At 40.6% G+C, this 21,851-nt stretch overlaps 1 protein-coding gene across 1 annotated transcript in view; it reads right to left on the reverse strand.

Annotated features, from left to right (window-relative positions):
- Positions 1-241: 241 nt before the first annotated feature.
- Positions 242-21,851, reverse strand: part of SLC1A1 (solute carrier family 1 member 1) — a gene marked incomplete at both ends in the record, with an annotated part of 70,243 nt that continues 48,633 nt past the window's right edge. The window contains 10 exons of the mRNA XM_084239198.1: positions 242-488; positions 2,552-2,686; positions 7,746-7,940; positions 8,324-8,446; positions 10,185-10,292; positions 11,369-11,553; positions 14,638-14,736; positions 16,097-16,139; positions 17,184-17,298; positions 18,566-18,658. Coding sequence (XP_084095324.1) covers positions 242-488; positions 2,552-2,686; positions 7,746-7,940; positions 8,324-8,446; positions 10,185-10,292; positions 11,369-11,553; positions 14,638-14,736; positions 16,097-16,139; positions 17,184-17,298; positions 18,566-18,658 — 1,343 coding nt within the window. The remainder of the gene's footprint in view (positions 489-2,551; positions 2,687-7,745; positions 7,941-8,323; positions 8,447-10,184; positions 10,293-11,368; positions 11,554-14,637; positions 14,737-16,096; positions 16,140-17,183; positions 17,299-18,565; positions 18,659-21,851) is intronic.

The following is a 21,851-nucleotide window of genomic DNA, read 5'->3' on the forward strand; positions in this document are numbered from 1 at the left end:
ATAATACAGTTTTTCTTTTTATCAATTTCATTTCCTCTTACCTACTACCCCCAAATCCCAGAACCCAGAGAACAAAAGCTGTGAATCCAAATATAGAAAGTAATCTGGAGGTCCGTGTATCAAATCAAATGTACAATTGGCCAATAGTGTTTTCTTTTCCTCAATTATAATTTGAATTTTCTAAGAGATGACTTTCATGAAGATGTCTTTCCTCATTCCCAGTCATTGGAAGCCAGGGGCTCTAGAACTGTGAGGTCTGGGTGAATGAGATGGTGTCAGACTTGTCTACAGCAAAGCCTCCATTGACATAGGACTTCTTGGTGTCTGAGTCTTCATTATCGAGTATTGTGGATTCCAAGGCAAAGGGGTTCACAATGTTGACTTCAGATGAAACATCCATCTGCTCCAGTTCCTTCTTAGAGAGCTTCTCCACAATGCCTGTACCATATGCATCACCAAGGACATTCACCATGGTCCGGAACCGGTCCCTGAGAAAGACAGAATGAATCAGACAGAAGGACCAGATTCTATTTTCTTTCTCTATTGGAGAGAGGCGAGGACCTGAGATGTTCACTTATGAATTGCGCAAATGCAGGAATTGGATGTCCTCACACATAGCTGACCAGAGGCTCCTCTCCTCACAGACCTGGGGCAGCAGTGGTTGGTGAAGGCACAGAGTGAACAAAGAGGTTCCTTTGGGCCTGTGCTCCCAATAAGTCACAATGACTCCTCTAAATCCAGTGCCAATCTCCTTAAGATTCTTTATCTCTACCCAAAGAATAAACTCTTTACACCTATATTTGGAGAGTTGAAGAAGGGTCAGAATTCAGTAAGTCTTTAACCCTTAATCTCTGTCATTTGGGCATTTCTAGGTTCTTTCTTGGCTAAGAGAGAACATGGGCGTTTTGTGAGTTGAGTTCGTGCCAAGCAGGAATGTGTGTACACATGCAAATCGTCCCGTGTGTTCTTGTGCTCCTGGCATACTTGTTTCTTTATCACACTAGATCATTCTATGAATAAGCCAGCAGGGATGCTGCAGAGCACAGAGCCAGGAAACTTAGGTCAGCCCTGGACCTTAGAGGCACCCTTAGCCAACTTTAACTCCTAGGCACCATGGTGAAGAGACAAGCAGCAGCAAGACTTGTAGGGAAGGACTACTAGGGAGGGGAGAATCCTTTTTGATACAAGGACATTGGTAGAAGGTAGGAGCTTGTACATGAGTATTCTTGTGAAAACTGCAACCGTAGGTCAGAAAAGATTAAAAATGGTTATATATGTCCATTCTGAATACTCTTCTTCTACTTAGAATAAGGCCATGAATGGAAATAGACCCTGCTATAGACCAACTAGTCTGTCATGGATCAGACTGGAAGTTTACTAGTTCCAGGAAGGATCAAGGAAAGAAGTGCAAATCTACCATTACCCTAGAAAGAAATATCAAAGCACTGGCCTCAATGATAGGTTATCTTGCAAGGCCCTCAGTAGGGCTTTGTAAAAGTAGCAACTGCTAAGGGGGTCCCACATGGTACAGTTTCCCAGGAAGCTATGCAGGAGTTTGTCTTCTGGCATGTGACCATATCATAAAACGCAAAGATTTGATGCTTCACCACCTCAGCTGTCATTTGCAAGCTACATAGCACTGTACTCCCCAGTAAGCCTAAGCTCCTTCTGAATGAAGGATCAGTATGGAACTACACTTAACCTTGATGGCCTGGGGACAGAGCCAGACTGAAATGCTGGAAGGCCGATGCACAAAGTAGGTATCAAGGAGAAAGCTGGGAACCAGGCTTGTTCTCACCCAGATGGCCCGCTGTATTTCTTAACTGTGCACATGTATGCGTGTGTGCATGTGAGACAGAGACAGAACAGAGACAGAGGAGAAATAGAGTTGATGGTTGAGGCCTGAATGGTCCAACTCATTGTAATCATTACAAGGTCATTTTATGAGCACATACTGCCTGACATGATTCTGTCAATAGATACTCCTTTCATATTAGCTCACTCAGTCTGTAACTAACACAATAAGATAGACGGAATCTTTCCCATCTCACAGATAAAGCAACTGGGACTCATAGAGATTAAAGAACTTACTCAAGTTCAAACAGTAAGATACCACTGCCCCTAAGATTTCTGAAGATTTTGGGGGAAGAGAGGCTGATTTTGAACCAGGTGTCTTTGAACCTTTGATGCTGACCTGGGCTTGGGATAGGCTGGAGAAGCCAATGAGGTTTGGAAAGTCTGGGGCTTTGCTTTGTTTTATATTTCATCACTTTTATTGTTTTATGTTTATCTCATCTCAAACCCATCTCCTAACCTTGAGCATTATCAGATATAATGAGTTAATCGAGATCAGTGGCTTATTAAAGTCACTGCTCAAAGTTATGAGGAGTTAATTTTTAAACATGTTATCAGATGGCCTGGTCAGAGGGAAATGAAAGCAGCAACAGATGGCTCATTAGGCAATCTGTGGAGAGAATGATGATTGACTGCGGATTCTGCGTGGAAGCCTGCCTTCCCATCCGGCTGAGACAGCGCATTTATTCCAACTTACAGGAACCAGTCGACAGCGATGATCAGGGTGACATCCTCAGCAGGTAGGCCCACAGCACTCAGCACGATCACCATGGTCACCAGGCCAGCCTGGGGCACACCAGCAGCTCCGATGCTGGCAGCTGTGGCTGTGACACTGTAGCCAAAATATACCAGTACACAAGAGAAGTTAGATACCCATTTCTCCCTTCAAGGCTCCCAGTCAGAAATAGTTAGTGCTGATGGCTGTTACTGTGCCCCAAATTGGCCAGCACAAAATTGTTACCTACTGAGCACCAGCTCACCTCATTAGAAGCTGTGGGAATCTTAGGGGAGTATATATATCGCCATATTCTAACTCAAGGATGTGGAGAGAACTGCATAAGTGGCCATAAAAAATGAGCAAAAGAGAGAGATTCCAGAGGAAAGCAAGAATTTACCAGCTGGATTATTTATGGAAGGTTTTATTTACCCATTCACGAGTGCATTCATCCTAAACAAGTGCCAAGTACTTTTTCACCTGCTTTCTTCCCTCCTCCTTCCACCCATTCATCCACCCATACTAAATATCTAATCAACGCCAGGAATTTATGCCGCCTTGAAGGATGGTAGAGGAATAGTGGTAATGGTGAATGGGCAAGGGTATTTCAGGTGAGGGAAAAGGAATGAGGCAATGGTCAAGCAGGTTTTACACACTTTCTTGACATCACAAGACTGCTCTGAGATCTGCCCTTTTCCGCACTAAATTTACAAATAGCTATGGCTCCAGTCCAAGGTCCAAGTGCTTATTCCCGACTGTTCCTTTTTGCCAGTGGGTGCACTTTGTGCAAAGGGAAGAGAGATCTGGAATCTGGGAGAGGCAGCCAAATGAACTTCATTACTATACAGTTAAAAATATCCCCCTTGGGCAGATAAAATGTGGCACAAAGGACTTTATCTCTCTGAAATGTGTAGTTTTTTCACCACAATATCTCCCTTATTTAAATCCTGTCATTTTGGAGGACATGGGCTCACCATGCCCTGAAAAGTCCCCGCATGAGAATGAGCTTGAAGAGATACCCACCACATTTTCTGGGGATGTGTCCTTACCCTTGGGCTAAGAAAAGCTTCTGGGATGTGATTAGGTTGAAAGGTGAACATGTAGAAGCTGCCAATTTAAACAAGAAGAATCTTGTTCTATCCATAGTCTATCTAAGAATCGTGGTTCTATCCATAGTCTGTATGCCTGTGGGTTCATAATGCCTCATGTATCTACTGCCCATTCATCTGTATAGTGATGTGCTGCAGATGGTGATTGTGGGTACAGTCAACAGGGCCAGAGTTCTTTGACAAGTATGTTGCCTTCAGTGACTGTGGCCACTGATTTCCAATAAATTAGAGATTTCTAGCCCTGTCCCAATTCCTCTAACAGGCCCATACAATCCTTTAGATCTGTTCTGACTTAGTACTCACTGAGAAACTGAAGTTATTTCAATGCTGTATGATTTTTATTTTAATTTTAAAAGTATAGATTCATTAGGAAAAAGGAAAAAAGAAGCACCTGCATAAACATAGGTGGGCAGAGAGCTGCTGGATATAGCAGATGCTTAAAAACTGAAGCCATTTCTGCTACTTCTACAACAGCAGCAGCAGCTGCTTCTACTTCTATTGTTACCACTGTTACAATTATTACTACAAAATAACAATTACTACTGCTACTACTACAAAATAAGTACTGTTACCACCACTATAACATATCAACTATTATTACTGCTGCTAATTTTTCCCTCTAAACTCTTTATAGGCCTTCAATCATGTTACTATTTTCCATTATAAGAAAATTATCCCACTTTCGATCAGGTGTTGCCTTAGATAAGTGAATGTAATAAATCCACAAAAGGGTAAGTTTTGGGGTAGATGGTGCATGTATTTCTTTAATGTCTAGTCCACAGAGACCACAGGAAGAAAGAGACGATGGGTCCAAAAGTCTCTTCAACTATCTGCCACATGAGGCACAACTGTAACTTGCAAAGTTAAAATACAATCATTTCATTCTCTTCTAGGTAGAGCTGGAGAGGATTTTTTTTATTGTAAATGAATGATTATTTAGGCCTGTTGTTATTGGCCCTGGGCCAGAAGTTACCAGCAAATCTGATTTAAGAATACACCAGAGCAGGAAGAGAGGTTTTTATGTGACTTGATTATTTAGACTCTAGGCCCAAAGTCTATTCCTCTAGTAGTCAGATTTAAAGGGAAAAGAAAGATCTAGAAACCCATGAATGACACAGAGGAAGGAATTCATCACAGGCTGCAAATACCTGAAAGAGCTGACACCTCATACAATCACTCCTTGAAATCAGTTCAGTGCAGACAGGCTGGGGTGAGGGAGGTTAGGAAAAGACACAGGGAAGTGTGGCCATAACTGCTGTAACCAAGTGGTGGTTGTGGAGCAGAAGCTTCCTCAGACATGATTCAAGGTTTCAGTTTTAACTTGCTGCTGTTCAAACTATCACCTTGACTCCAGCATTTTTGGCATGGGTTTCTTTAAGCCACCAAACACTTTTTATAGATTATGCAGCATCAGTATAGTTTTTCAGCCGATATATCAAATGGTGTATTCTGCGTGTGTCTTTGGTCAATTTTAAGCAAATGCAATAAATACTTTATCTTCTATGGTTGGGGAAGATTTAACAATGTACTGAACTAGAACACTGTTAGAGCTTACTTTATGCCTAGAATTTATGCCCATTCCAAGTGCTGGGGATGTGTGAGTGAGTTAACTTGGAAAGGCTAGATTCAATCCATGACTTCAAAGCAACATTGTCCAGCAGAACTTTCTACTTTCAGTGATAGAACCTACACTGACAGAATCTATTTCTACAATGATGGAACCTTCTTTGTCTTCTCTATCTGATGTGGTAGCCACCAGCTCTATTGGTTACCATATTAAATAGTGCTATTCCAGAGAAACAACTCTGGCAAAATACTGTAATGACATTTTCACCATTTACTTGAGTTGACAAATTTAGTCTTCATTTGACTAGAATTTTTTGCAATATCTGAGTCCATTGACCATTTATTTCATCCTAGAAAATCTCTCTTCTCTAGGTTTCCTCTCTTTCTGTTCCTTCTCATTATCTCCTGGATGCCCTCTTCCCTGCTTGCCATCAATATTAGGATTTTCCAGGCATCGGTCCTTAGTTTTTTTCCTTCTCTACGAACTCTCCCTGGGTAATATCCATTCTCAGCATTCACTAAGTGCTCACTATGCTTAGGCACTATTCTAACATTTAATATGCAAATCTAAGTACCATTATGTAGGGTAAATGGTTTTCAAGCTTTTCTGCCCTCCACCATTAGGATCGCCTGAAGGGGCACCTGCATTTTGTTACATTGATATAAGTTATGTTGTTTACTTCTGTGGGCCATGGCAGCAGTATTGAGATATTTGCCAAGAGAAGTAGAAGCAGGAAAGAGGCAGGAGAGAGAAGGGGAGAAAGAAGGCCCGAGAAGCCCAGAGTGAAGACTTGCTGGGGGCTTGGAGGCCTGCCAGTCTCCTGGCTCCCCCCAACCCACAACCCTGTCTGCTGTGTACCTGGGTGCTGCATTACATGTGAATGCTTAATAAAAGCCTGAGAAAGCCACCAGGGGCTCCAGGACTCCTCCTTTACCTGTTTGCTCTGCTCGGATCATAGACAACCTGGTCTGTGCTCATCCTGACCCTATACCTTATTATCCTCATTTTACAGGTGAGAAAACAAAAACTTAGAGGATTCAAGTTACTTGGTCACGGTCACAGCTAATCACTGTGAAGCTGATTCAAACACAAATAATTGACTCCTGACTCATGCTAGATGGCCACCATTAAGCTGCTGAGCCTAACTTCTGTATCTGCTGCCAGGACCACATTCTCACTGTATATTTCCATATAAATATCTTAAAAGCATTCTGAATTCAGTGTGAGAAAAAGCATAAGCTCTTTATCCTTCCAGGTACACTTGTTTCTTTTATACTAGCTTCGGTTTTGTTAAGCACTGTGCACCAATTTAGAACCATCCACCAATCTTGGGGTTCATCCTATGAATGACCTATGAATCCAACTGATGCCTCTTGAATTCATTAGCTTTTCTCCATTTCCACTGTCAGTATATGATGTATATCTTTAATACCTGGACTTCTGTAATAGTCACCTAACTGGGCTTTCAGCTTATGGTTCCTCCTTCCATCCAGTTATCCACCAACTTTCTGGTTACTTTTACAAATCTTTTGATAATATGAAAGATTTCTAAGGTCCTTCCATGGGCTCCCCATACAAGGTCTTTCATGATTTGATCCCCTGCCTGCACATTTATTTATATTCTCTATATTATACTCTTTATGATGTGGAGAATAATAATCTATACTCTGTAACTAGGCCATGGTTATATCACGAGCATGTTATCCCCTTTATCAAAAAAAGCCCTTAGCTTCTTTTATATTTTACTATTTTCTTATTCTTCTTCTAAGACTTATGTAAACTTTTTCATCCTCAGGGAAGCCTTTCCTCACCTTCCTAGATAGAGCCAACTCTTCCTTCCTTGGTGCCCTCTGTGGTCCCCATTCAAACCTCTTTTATAGTGCTTATTATACCACTTAGCCTTTATTTAGGTATCTCTGTATCCCCTATCTACTGGGGAACCCTTGAAAGATGGGACTGGTTCTTAGTCCTTGAACTTACTCTGATGGGTGCACTGATAGCCCCTGGTGGGTGCACTGAACTGAGAACAGAGTGATGCCTTTGGCTAGACCCAAAGCAGACATCCTATACCCCACAATTCTTTTTTTTTTTTTTTTTAAAGATTTATTTATTTATTTATACAAGCACTGGGTACAGTCAGAAGCGCGGGAGGGTGAGAGAATTCACCAGAGCCAGAGTGGAGAGCAGAGCAGCAGAGCAGACAGACTGACAAAGTACACTGCTGAGGGAAGCAGCGGGCAGCAGGAGAGGTCTGCGCGCCATGTGGGACCCTCGCCGGGTGGCCAGGGATTGAACCAGTGCTGCAGAGGCTGCGGGCAGCTTCGCAACCCAGCGCTCAACCGCTGCACCACCGGGGAGGCCCCACAATTCTACTTTTAAAATAGTTTGTTTAATCTTGGAAGCGACTTTGTAGGCCAAGAAAATCAATCCACTATGGGATCATTTTTACTTAAGTAATTTCAGTAACAGAGATGAAAATGAGTGTGACACCATGTCCCACCTGATAGTGATGATCTGCCCAATGCTCAAGTCCAGGTCATTCAACTGTGCAATAAACACAGCTGCCACTGCTTCATAGAGGGCGGTCCCATCCATGTTGATTGTAGCACCAACTGGCAACACAAATCTAGTGATCCTCTTGTCCACGTGGTTCTTTTCTTCAGCACAGCGGAAAGTGATAGGCAGTGTTGCTGAACTGTGTGATTAAAAGAGACAAGAACTTATGGTCTATGAGTCCTAGTTCTCATGCCCTGTCTGAAGAGATACTGCTATTTAAAAACTAAACAAAGATTCAAAGTCATGCTAGCATTTTTGGCAGTTGCAGAAATCAGAAGATGGTCTGCTTGCCATTGCTCCCAGATATATCATAACCCCTTCATGGGTTACAGGCCATTTCAAGAGGGTAGGACATGTTGAACAAAGTGAAGAAATATGTTCAAGGACATGGGTAGAAAATATGGAGGCCATTTCTCAAATTAGAGGCAGCCACACAACCACAAGTTGCAGCCAGTGCTTTATCAAGTGAGGTGAAAATCTCTTGGGTCAGAGATTTCTTCCAGACACCCCTCTTTTCTTTACCTGGAGGATATCATCAGAGCTGTCAGGAGAGCTTGGGCCATTCCCATGGCAAATCGGAAAGGGTTCTTTCGTACGACTATGAAATATATCAGGGGGAGAATTACAATGGAGTGTATTGCAAGCCTGTAAATGAGAGGGAAACAGATTCATCCATGATATCACCTTTTCAAAGCTTTTTTATTCACAACATTCAATTTTCACAAAGACCCAATAAGAAAATGAGATACAGGGCTGGAATATATGTCCCCATTCCATGTATGAGGATATATGAGTTCACTCAGCAAATGAAGTCCAAGTTAGCAGCAAGGTCAAGAGCTGAATACACATTTCAGAGCTCACAGAATAGTCAGGTCATGCTGCCAAGCCCTGCAAGTGCTATTCATGCTCACTAAGCTAAACTGTTTCACTTCCTTTGTGCTGAATTCTTCCTCTTTAAGATTCAATGAGAATAACTATAAGAAAGAAAAAATCAAAATCAACAAACAACTATGAACCAGAGACACACTATGGGGGGGTGGGGGGCGGGGAAAGGGGGGATTGAGGTCAAAATAAGGGGGTTGCAATTGTATGGGGAATATAAAAATAAAATTACAAAAAAAGATTCAATGAAACTTCTCCCTTCTCTGGGAAGCTTTCCCTCACCTTTCCAGTTTGAGCTAACTCTTCTGCTCATACACACCTATTATAGCCCTATACTTAGCCCTCTAGAAGTCCAGATCTTGCTGCTGTCTTGCTAGATGGCACCCACTGTCTAGGAGGGAAGTTGGGGTTGCAGGAAAGAGAAAGTCACAGTCATGCTTCAGGATGCACTCTTTTCTTTGCTATTCCTATCTTCTAAAACTATTTCTTGTTTCATATGGAAATATACAGGCTACACAAAGTAGGGGAGTTAAGAAATGAGACTGATTCAGCAGACGACATGAGTGTGTAAGGGACAACTTAAGAGTTAACAGATCATTTTTCAAAGCTGAAATAATAAGAAATGGTCATTGAAAACAGAGATCCTTCTCCACTGGCCAGCAGAGGTGGATTTTAGTTAACGAGATTAAAAGCCAAATGCTGTTTAATGTAAGCTCCCAGTTTAATCGAGTTCCAATAGATGAATTGATTGCTCCAGTTAGGTGTTTGGGGGCACTGACCTGCAGGAGTCAAACTGACAATGTTTACTCATTCCCTTAGTTCGTATTTCTTAGAGCATGTGATATACCTTGCCCCTAACTATGTCTAGAGGCATCAATCATAATCTATCCTACCATATCTCCCCTCAAGGAACCAGTAACTGGGCTCTAATAATTATGCAAACAACTGGTATCCTACTGCCTCCCTGTTTTACACAATTCCTTCTTGAGGATTTTCCCAGCATACTTTCTGACACTTGGGGCATGGCAGTGGTTACCAGCACCACTATAAGGGTTGGGACAACCAGCCTTCCTTGTTGCCATTTACTCTAGTCTGATTTCATGGAGGTCCTGTCTAATTTTTTTCAGGCTCAAGGTACATGGGGCAGGGGGCTATTCTTACTTGTTTTGTTAGATTCCATCATTAAGGAAGTAGCCAAGAGAGATAGCCAAGACCGGCTACCAGTGGGTTTTGCTCTTGTAAGAAAACATTTTAAAATTCAATAAAAGGTGGCAGCAAAGGCTGGTCTAGACTGTTCTACCAAGATATGGCAATTAGCACAGTGTGATCCACCTCCAGTGCAGCTGGTAAAGGGCACCTCCCGCTTGCTCTCTTATCTCTAAACCCCATCTTTCCCTATATGTGGGAGAGAAGTCGATTTTAACCAACTGAAACTTAGTCTTTCAGCAGCAATCCATTGGCTCAAATGAAATTTCTGTTTCTTCTCTCAAGTCTAACATACCCACTGATGACGGTGGCCATGTAAAGGCCTAGCTTACGGAATATTTCCCAGTCTTCAACTTCTATGATCTTCCCGGCAATCAGGAACAAGATGCCGAGTGGCATGTAACTAAAACAAAAACAAAAAAGACATGCTTCCATCATCAGGGGTTTTCTCAGGGTGGGCTTGGTGGGGAAGAAACGAGTCAGACATGCACCCTCAGCTTGGTGAGTGCACTCAGCTGGGAAGAGTACAGGGCACACAATGAAGCTAAGGTCTTAGGTTCAGGTCCTGTTGGACCATGCTGGCTCGAGGTTTCAGCACCTGTGTGCACCTTAAGTTCTAGCCTTAAGTGACCACAATAAGGCAAACTTGGAGAGAACACATGGTTAAACTGGTGCATATTCCACTCTGCAGATTGCCACATCTGCAAGCTTGCCCCTCCAAATATGTCACATAGGCTCTTTTTAGCCATGGTCATCTGTTCCCCAGGTAGTAGTAGCAGAAACAGAGCAATACGATTAGTAAGAATTGGTAGTAACATCTGTTTGTGAAGCAGTAATTACATGCTTTGTGTTGGGTTACATGCATCTCTGCACTTACTGTACTTCTCCTAATCTAGTGCAGACGTTTGTCATCTTGTTTTATGGATGGTCAAACAGAGGTTCAGCAGGATTAAATGACAGAAATAGCTGAACACTTTCTGTCAACAATGTGTATACTTTGGATTAAATAACATTGAACCAACTCAAAATGAGAAAAGTGGGCAGAGGTCTTTTAGGCTAGGTGGACTTTTTGGCATCTCTAGGGACTGGGCAGATACTTCGGTGTGCCACCGATGTGTTCACCCAATGGTAGATTTCATTTAGATGGGCTATACCTTGGCTGTGTTCTGAATATCACTTCTACAAGGGGCCTAATAAGGAAAGGAGCTCCTTCAAATAATTCCTTTAAGAGTTACTTCTTACAGGAATGCTGATTGGGTATATGATGATCTGGCGTTTTGGTAGAAAATAATGGCTGATATCTGGACTTTCGTTAGTGAGATAACATCTAATACATAAAATTATTTAATACTCTAGTATCTTGCTATTGTGATTATCCTCTCTGTGGTGAAGTCAGTTGAGAAATCTAAATCTCTTCATTCTAGTTTTGATGGGAGAGTCATTAGGGAAAGCAAGATGGCATTAACTGATGTAGCTCACCACATAATGATTTGAACAATTTTCATGGTTGCATCACTTAGAGCATTGAAGAAATCCACCAGAATCTGTCCTCTTTCTCCCATTTTTCCAATGACAAGTCCAAAGACAAGGCAAAAGACAATCAAGCCCAGGACATTTATTCCATCTGAATACATGCCTACAATTTTGTAATCCTTTGTTTGGTTCTGTGGATCAAAACCAAAAACATATAGAGATGCATGATTATAATCTTGTTAGAATATAAAGGCCCTGAAATGAAGATGATAGTCAGACATAATAAACTTGTGATCTACCAGTCAGTGTCAACAATCTTAGGAAAACCTTTAAAAACAAACAAACAACAACAACAAAAAACAACCTACGAATCCAACAAATTGTACTGCTCCCACTCTCTGCCATTAAAGCTTGAACTGCTTTTTGTCTTTTTCTCTCTCAGTAAGACCATACTGAATATATCTCTTGAAGATTTTTTATTCTGGATTGCCTTACAATTTTAATAAGGATTTTAATATCAAGGCATTCCTCAGGACTTATTTCAACTACTAGCTACATATGCAGCCTGCATAAAAAAAAAAAGATAGGAATTAATAATGCAAGAAACAGGGCCTCCCCAGTGGTGCAGCGGTTGAGCGCTGGGTTGCGAAGCTGCCCACAGCCTCTACAGTGCTGGTTCGATCCCCGGCCGCCGGGCAAGGGTCCCACATGGCGCGCAGACCTCTCCTGCCACCCGCTGCCCCCCTCAGCAGTGTATTTCATCAGTCTGCCTGCTCTGCTCTCCCCTCTGGCTCTGGTGAATTCTCTCACCCTCCCGCGCTTCTGACTGTACCCAGTGCTTGTATAAATAAATAAATAAATAAATAAATAAATAAATAAATAAATAAATAAATAAATCTTTAAAAAAAAATAATAATGCAAGAAACACAAAATATTTACCAGTGGGAACATTTTTAGGATATTTTACTGTTTTATCCTGATAATGAAACACAGTAACATGGTACTGCCTTGAATCTCAGATGACCAACAATATTTATTTCAGCAACTTTAAAAAAATATTAGCCAGATACCTATAACTATGTACCATTCCTTTGCTTTATTCTTGGTAAGAACAACATGAGATTTCTTGAGTGATAACTTAATCTGAGTGGTACAACATGAGATTTATTCAGATTTCATAAGGAGATAATGTAATTTGAGTGGTGCAAACTAGGTTTATAAAGAATTACATCAACAAGTCATTGGGGTACCAGTCATTTCGAAATTATGATCTAATAGAAACAAACCCATATTTATCGAGCAGTTTGAAAGTGCTAACTGCACTGGTGACAGCATTCAGTCTTAAAATGCAGCTGGAGAGACAAGATAAAAGATGATGTATAATTAATTGCACAGCCGTCATATGAAGATTGGGGGCAGAAATGATAGCCATGAGGTTAGGGAAAGCTAGGTCTGAGGAGTAGGAAACCAAAAGATGAAAGCATATTCCAGAAAAATGGTAAGCAAAGGCAAAAGTCATTATGTACTAGCCTCTGTACCTTGCTTTGATGATTCCTACTATCCTTTATAGCCCCAAGCAAATTTAAACTTCCCCATTTTAGGCCACACAGTACCCTGGTCTTCTCTATTACAACAGTCACCACTCTTTCCGTGAAGGCAGATGCCACACTTGTCTTGTCTTTTCACTCTTTTAAACTCAGTGCCCTGGAAACCCAGTGCCCTGTAGGGCCTGGCACAGGGAGGATGCTCATAACATTTTCATGGAACTACATGGAAAGGCAGTTAGGAGTAACTGAGGAGGCAGATCTGAATAATATAGAACATAGGGGGCCCACCAGGAAGTAAGCTGAGAAACTAGAGAGGAGCCCAATTGTGGACAGTCACTGAGCCAGTCAGAGAAGTTACGGTGGGAAGAAGCAGAGAGCCAGCCATAGTGTACTTAATGTGAATTCTGAAAGTATATTGAATATTTCATTTTCACTTTAATCTATCTTCCCTATGTAAAGACAGAGAATCTTCAGGAGAAATCCATTACATCACTATGAGGCTATTACTTCCAGCTAACACAGTCTATTCTCCAATGCTGAAATCACCCAAACTCTTAAAAAACATTGATTTTAATGCAAAACCTTTCCTAAACTGAGATGAGGCTACTCACAGTCTATTTCTTTTGCTTGGAAGAATGTTCATAAGTCTGCTTCAGATACATTGATGTGCTTGATTCTAGAGCATTGTTTCCAGTCCCACTTACGCATGTGACATAATGTACACGGCATGGCCTTTTAACGTTGGAAAAACTCTGGATGCTTAGTTAACATTTGGGCAGAGAATCTACGAGAAGCCACTGTGGGTCTGCATTCTCTGTTCACACAGCCGAATGAGGCTAGAATAGGCCCTGGAGGAGCCCAATTCAACTCTAAGGAGTGGCAGAGATATAGAGGCAAAAGGGCTCATTCTTTTCTGTATGTGGTACAGTCCATTTTCCTTATTCTTGGTAGCTATGTCCTCTAAAGTGGGCACCAACACTTTATTAGTGAATATATTTTATATTTTAAAAGAACAGGTTTATCAGGAAAAGGAGAGAGAAAAGGGAGCCACCTGCATAGTCACAGATGGGCAGGAGAGCTGCTTATTAGAATGTATTTAATCATTGTTCCTAGAGAAATAAAGGATTAGGTTTCTAGGAACCAATGACCACAACATTTTTGTTAATTATCAGCATAAAATCTTGCCTTATGTGAATTTCTGTTCAAAGACATTATTTAACATATACTGTTGAGTGATGTTGAACTTATAACCAACACACTACAACTCATGCCGGAATGAAGAGTAACACACTTATATTCTCCAAGCATACCACAGCCTTCCTGTGCTCAGAAACACTCAATGGCATTTCAGCACTGTTTTTAAACAGTGAAAACACTTTAAACAGTGAAATCACCAAGAAAAAGCACAAGAATGTGGAAAATGTGGCAGGACAAGGTTATAGTGTGAGAGTTGAAAAAAGAAGGCATAGCTTTATTCATCCTCTGCTGGGAGCATGTGCACTGAATGATTTAAAAGTTTTCACTGCTCTTTGTAAGTCTGTTAATGACCATGAAAGTGCTGTGAGTATTAATTTTGGTATTATAAATTATATTTTAGCTAGTAGGTGAATTCACAAATGTGGAATCTGTGAATAATGGTGATCAACTGTATTTCCACCTCTTGCTCACTTAGGACTCAGCTCTGCTGAAGGGGGAAGGCCGAGCAAGTGATAAGGAAGGGAGAGGTACCTTGGAAACTGCAGTTGTCATGATGGCTGTGATCGGTGCTTCTGTAATGTTTGTCTCCGGCTCACTGGGAGGCTGCACTTCTTCACGCTTGGTTTTGTACTGCATGTTGGAGGAAAAAGGACAAAGAAACAAAAATGAGGTTTTTAAGCTTGTAAGGCTCAACCACAGAAATATGCTACTTTGTCCAAATAATTGCTGCTGAAGGGTTCACCCTCCAACAGCTCAGTTAGCTCCAGTTTTTGATAGTATGACCCATGAGGCCTTGGAAGCAAAAGTGGAATTAAGAAATCCAAACCCTTGATTCCCACAAGAACCATTCATATCAGAATATTTCTCTCACTTTCATAATAAAGGGAGAGTTAATGGGGGCACTAATATAAAAGAAATTATAGGTTTTATTTGTAGGTGCTATAACAAAGGACTCTACAGGAATCCTGTTAATCATTTTTGTTTCTATTTATTTATTCATTTATTATTTTAATCACTTTGATGAATGTAGTCACCATGACTTTAATAAACATGAAGAACTACGTGTTTGTCCCAAAATCAACAGTCACTTTATGGCTATTCTGTGAGTGAGATTTCTGTTAAATTCCCCAAGTTTTAGCATAGAGGTTTAAGAAGGAGCTAGTATACTGTTACATGGGCATAAATGTGACTCCTACAAGATTCTGCCAACACCAAGAGCCTTACAAATGACTACTGTGGCTAAACTGCAAAGGCACCTCTGAAATAGAGGTGATTCTGTGCCTCGTGGAGGTTGGCAGGGAGCAATTTAATTGCCATTTTTGTCGCTGTACACAGAGGTCTCTGTTCATGTAATTTATGTAAATGAATACTGCAGTTTGTATTAGGCTCAGCTGTGACTTAAAGTGATAGATAAACAAGAGAGAAAGCCTTGAAGGAAATGGAGTGAAGAGATTACTGAACTCTTCTAGAGGAAATCATGACTGGGTTATGTTGGCTCTGTAGAGTATCAGCAATGAGAATGGAATGATCAAGGAAAAGGCCTAATAGCAGGAATACTAACCATCTATAGAGGTGAAATACTGATTTCCCATGTGAAAGGCAAATGAATGAGGAGTAGAGGGCTACCTTTTCACTGCATTACATCTACAGAGGGCCTAAGTATCTTTACAAATATAAGGTGGTTCTCCACAACAGGTACTAGGCCACATTTTAAAGCACTCATGGTTTAGCAGGTGTCTGGCTTGCTCTATTTGAGCCCTCCATCTGAATTAGCACAATGGAAAAGTGAGCAGGGTCAGCAATGACATGCAGTTCCCTGAGGCTGGGAAGACAAGGGAGAAGGACAGAGTCTCCTGAAATTCCCCTGTTCACAGGCATGTTTCCTGCTTCCAGTTTTGATGGACTAATTTCATTTCTTGGATCACACCAGAAGGGGGAAATTTAATTAACAGTGGGAAGAAAGGAGCCACTTGAGGGCAAATGTCATTACCTGCTGAAAACAGGCTTGGACAAGGTTCTCAGGGAACATATTCCTGTTGGAGAAATGAAAAGCAGTATTAAGGCAAAAGGTTTCTTTTTTGTGGTCATAGCTAATACATTGGTAGAAATCAGTACAATATAAAATCAGTACTCTGGTTTCTCATCTGGCCTCTCCTTTTCATAATACTTCCTCCTATTAAGATTTATTTTTCCAATTGAGCATCAAACAGGTATAGAAAGCTCTCCTCATCGACCATTACTTAAATGAGTCACTGAGTAAACGATAAGCTTGCTGTCCTTGGTGAAACCTTGCCCTGTCAGGTAGAAACTCACAGTTAAGAGATTTCTTTCATATTCTGCGTATTTCTGTTTTATTAATTAGCATGTTTGCTTGCCAAGAGTCCACTGTATTTGTTCTCACAGTTTCTATGCCAATTGCAAATTAGCATTAGCCGTTATGTAAATCAATGAAATATGGGTGTGAAAAGGAAAGTGTGGTTTCTATAAAAACTTAGCTGAATGCTGGAAACTCAACCAAGGCAACTAAAATTTTTGTGGTTAAATTAGATATGGGAAGATTACAGAAATAGAAAAATGGGATGGATTTGGTCTTCAGAATTCTTTGCAACTTCTAAAGGTTTGTTGCATTGATTAACAGAAACGAAGTTGGAAATTACAAATGATTCATTCATAAGGGCAGCACATGCAACAAAAATATGAAATTATAATCAACTGACACGCTTGAAGACCTTGGTCTACATTAAAAAAACTGGAAAATAAGTATATTTAAATTTTAAGTGAAAACAAAATATGTAATACTATCTGCATCATTTTTTTTTATGACTCTCTGCTTTTGTTGCTACTTTTTAAATTGACTGACCAATTTCTGGCACTGATTACTTCAGACAAGCCTGTTCGTTCTATTCCTTCTTGGAATCATGGCCTGGCATGAAGATTGGCTGCATGATTTGCCGAGCCCAGGGCAAAAGGAAAATGCACAATAATTCAAGCATTATTAAAAAAATTCAGGATAGCAATTGCAGAGCATTAAACCAAGCATGGGGTCTGTGTGACCATCATACTCTCAAGACCCTTACCTGATCAGGTCTAACATGGCATCCACTGTACTGACTTCAGGGCTGTTGCCTATTCTGTCAATATCAGACACTTTCTGGGTGACACCAGGCTTGATGCTCACCACCAACACAATACCTGTGGCCAAAGAAAACACCCACAGAACATTAAGAATCCTCAGGGCACCTGGCGCCACTGTTACATACTTCTTGGAACCATTACACATGATGGGACCAAGCAATACTGGGATGGGGGCCCCAAGTCCAGCCAAAATGCTGAGCATTAACTGGGACCTCAGCAATAGTCCTAAATACTTTTCTGTGTAAACAGATAAGTAGAAGGAAAAAGTTCACTTTTGAGAAAGAAGGGGCTACATCCCAGAATTGCTTCTGGAAACACCTGCTGATGAGATATTCTTTTTCCTTTTTTTTTTTTTTGAAGTTTATGAGATCACCTAGGTAGGTGCTGGGGTGAGGGTGATTCATGTTCCAAGTGAGAGCACTCACAAATGTCTTTTTGTAGTTTTCACCTGTAAGGTGAAAACTAGCTGTTTTCCTGAGAGTCCTACAGAGTAAGTCTTATCTTCCTTTCACTTTACAAGCCTTTAAATATCTGAAAAACAGTTGTGTACCCAAAAAAGGGTTAGGGTTAGGAAAAATGTTCTCCTGACTCTTTAGAGGCAGAATGAGAACAAAGAAGAGTTACAGAGAGAGATAGCTCTTACTGTAAAGAAGAATGGTTTGAATGGAAAGCTGTTGAAAGTGCCATTCTGGAGGTAATGGATTCCTGTCCAAGGAATCAGAGGTTGTTTGATGGAAAGAAGTGAAGAAGAACAAGTGTCCATGCCCTTGATCACCTTTTCCAAGGGGAAATGCCAATCCAATAGATTGGGACCTCAAGATGATGAATAGGCTTGTTTTGCGGGTGGTGGGAGTCACAGGACAACAGAAGGGCCAGGACATAGTCTACTCTTCCCTGTCAGGGCTATGGAGGAGATGCAAGCTAAGGAATAACCTTGACTTCTCGCTTTGTATCTCCCTTGGGAACCTTATGGGGAGATATTGCTTTGTTTTAGGGAGGTTTTATATTCTCTATACTCAACTTTAAGAGACATTAATAAGCAGTACCTTGGCCGAAATTCAGTCAGCATTAGAGTCTTCATATAAAAGGTGCTGTGTAGCTTTGCAAGCCCAAAAGCTTCATGGTAATTTGACAAAGCTACTTTCTGTTTTTCAAAAAAAAATTTATGGGTGGTTTGTTGGAAGGGGAGTAGAATATGTGAGCATATGGAGGAGCAATAATGTAACCCCAAAATAAAGTTTTAAAATGTGCATTTAATAAAGTTTACTTTGAAAGGAAAAGTCACATTTACACAGAAGGATAAGGATTCAAAAATAAATATTACCTAGAATTACAGCAATGACAGTGGTACAGAAATAATATACAACAGCACGCAGACCAATTTTCCCAGATACATTGGAATCCAGTGCAGCAACACCTGAAAGAGAAGTCAAATTACATTAATTTGTCAGAGTTTGATTTCCAGTACTGCTGGCATTCAATCATCAAGGTGTGGGATAAAGAGAACTATTCTCTGCTTTTACTCAGTCTATCTCATATATTTTGTTTGGATAAGATGCGGTGGGCAAAAGCAGCAGCTCGAGATTCCTGACACAGAATGGAGAAGCAGAAGCCAGGAAGCACAAATTCCCCTCTGGCTAAATCCCACTGCCTCAGCCAGCAGCCAACACCTTTGGCTCCTGGCTAGGAGGTGGTCAGGAGACACAGTCAGCAGGACTTCTACTATGTGACTTCCTTATGAACGTTATTAAGTTCGTACATTACATCACTTGACAGCCTTCATGATAAACACCTTATGGAATTCAGTATCCAGGAGAAATTTATCTTGAAGAAGTGAGACAGTCCTTTCATCATATAAAGAAAAATCCTCTAACTCAGGATTGTTTTCCTTTCTGCCTTTCCTGTCAGGAAGCTCAGAATCAACTAAAAAGATAACCCTTATGTGTGATTATAAATGTAATGCATGTTCATCTTTATTATGTAAAAAAAAGAAAAAATATAAAGATGAAAAATATCACTTTATCTCTTCAGCCATAGTTAATATTCTGGTAAAAATTTTTCTTGATTTTTTTTTTTTGTAAATGTAGTTGAGGTAATTTTATAGTTCTTTATCCTCTCTCTTTTTAATGCTGTATTATAAACTACAGATTTCTTACTGCTACAGAGTCACTCTGAAGATAACTTAACATTGTGAGATACCTTAAAATTTATGTCTCAAAGAAATTAAAAACAAGTAAAAATTTCTGTGGGCACAGATAATTTAACAGACTTAGAGTCACAGTATTAGATCTAGTTTGAAGTAATCTTTGGCTGCCAACAAAATGACTGAATACTGTTTGAACTTCAAAGTGCTGACTTGAATGCCAAGGACAGCTGAAGAGGTGGAAGGCATACATCTCTCTTACAAGAAACCTTTGTTCTCCATCAAAGATGCTCACATAAATGGAGTGCATCTCTCTACCTGTACTGTTTCTATGTGGGACATGGAGCAAGTGGAGAAGCAACCAAACCATATTTCGGCAAGCTGTCCTTTGAAGGTTTCAGACCTGCCTGATTTCCAAAATGAAAATCACATTTTAAATCAAATAGAAAGTGATTTATTGTCTTCAACATGCATGAGTTTCCTATAACTGCAAAATCCCAAGTACTTGGTAGTAGGAAAATGAAGAAGTAAGTTGTCATGGGGCAACCCTATGTAGAACCCCCATGAAAGCTACCAGCATGCACAAGTAGCTTTTATATTCACTCCTCACATTCTAAAAGACCTATCCATTTTTTTTTTTAAATAACTGGGGGATTATGCGTCTCACATATAATCATACATATTTGATGTACAGGAAAAACCTTTAAGAAAGCTATCATCATGATGATGACAGAACAAGTCATTTCTCATTCTAAACACATGATTTCTCTCGCTGCTGATTGCTCCTTTGGAAGTTAATATTTAGAGAAAAGGAGTCTGGCTAAACCAGGGTGTTGTTAAGAGCCCATTCACCAACCTCCGGGACAAGATTGTGCAATTACCATTTGATAGGCATATTGCAACAGTCAGATCCTAGAATAACCTTTTTTTTTTTTTTTTTAAGATTTCTTTATTTATTTTATACAAGCACTGGATACAGTCAGAAGCGCGGGAGGGTGAGAGAATTCACCAGAGCCAGAGCAGGGAGCAGAGCAGGCAGAAGGACTGAAGTACACTGCTGAGGGGAGCAGCGGGTGGCAGGAGAGGTCTGTGCACCATGTGGGTCGCTCCTCTGGTAACCGGGGATCGAACCGGTGCTGCAGAGGCTGCCGGGCAGCTTCGCAACCCAGCGCTCAACCGCTGCACCACCGGGGAGGCCCTAGAATAACCTTGATGACAGAGTCTATTCTCTTTCTTCGGGAAAAACAGTTTGGTGTGAAGAGAAGACTTTCTTTTCCTAGTGGCAAGACAATTTAAAAAAAGCCATTTCTTCAAGAAACAACAACAAAACAACAAAAAATTAAGAGACACTGAAGACCACCAATCAGAAATGAATAAACTATCTCATATTTAGTTTTGGTCTCTTAGGGAAAAAAAGCAGACAATAATGCAAATATATGAGTGCTACATAATTATGTGATTATAAAACAAACCTATTTCATTTTAGAGCTCTGTACGCTGCTTTGATAAATAATAATAGTTATAATAACAATAACAGTAGCTTTAAAAAAAAAAGGCAAGAAAATCACCAATTATACAGAGCTCCAAGCAACATGTATAAGCACCTGTAATCCTGATCTAAGAGAGGCTGTGTTTTCAGATAAATTGTCCTTTGGTAGATGTCCAATTTATGTGGCTCCCAGGCCTTAGGTGGTGACAAGTGACAGGTTCACAGGGTAGCTGCAGAACTGTTTTTGGGTCTGTGTTTTGTGCCCTCTCGAGGATTTTCTGCAGGCAGCGAAACAAATTGAATCTACGTGGGTAATTGTTTCCAGCATATGTTAATATATCTTAATTTGTGTTAATGATTGGGCTATGGGTGGGTGCCTCTGCTTCTATTCCAGGATTCAGCTGGCAATAAAAGGCTTCATAATGCTGAGATTCTTGGTGGAACTACCTTATACAAATACATCCCCAAAGCAGTCAGCCAACTCCTCTCCACCAGAGATGAAAGAACTATCTTATATAGGAGTTATTTTCAGAAAGAGGTTGTTTCCCATTCCTCAAAGCTACCTCAGTTCTACATTTCCTCTGGATATCTTAAAATTTATTCAAGTCAATGGTCATAATTCTCCACATCTCTGGAGTTACACCTCCACCTCTCTAGCTATCACGGATTGGGGGAAGATCTGGTTCCCAAATCCAAGCTCTTGGATGATAAATAATGTGATGGGGGTGGGGGTTGACTGCCAAAGAGAGAGGGAATACATTCAGGGCAACAGTGTAGCTTTAGGAAACCTCTATAATAGGAACATTACTGAACTTAACATGAATATAAAATACGTGTCTCAATGGTCTAAACCTTCCAGCTGGCAGTAATAACAATGATGATGAAAATTATAATAAAAATGATGACAACGAACACTGTATTGAGAATGTCAACATGTTAAGTGTATCATCACTTTTTTCACTATAATCCCACGAGGTA

This window comes from Talpa europaea (genome assembly GCF_964194135.1).
Source record: "Talpa europaea genome assembly, chromosome: 7".
Classification (NCBI taxonomy): domain Eukaryota; kingdom Metazoa; phylum Chordata; class Mammalia; order Eulipotyphla; family Talpidae; genus Talpa; species Talpa europaea.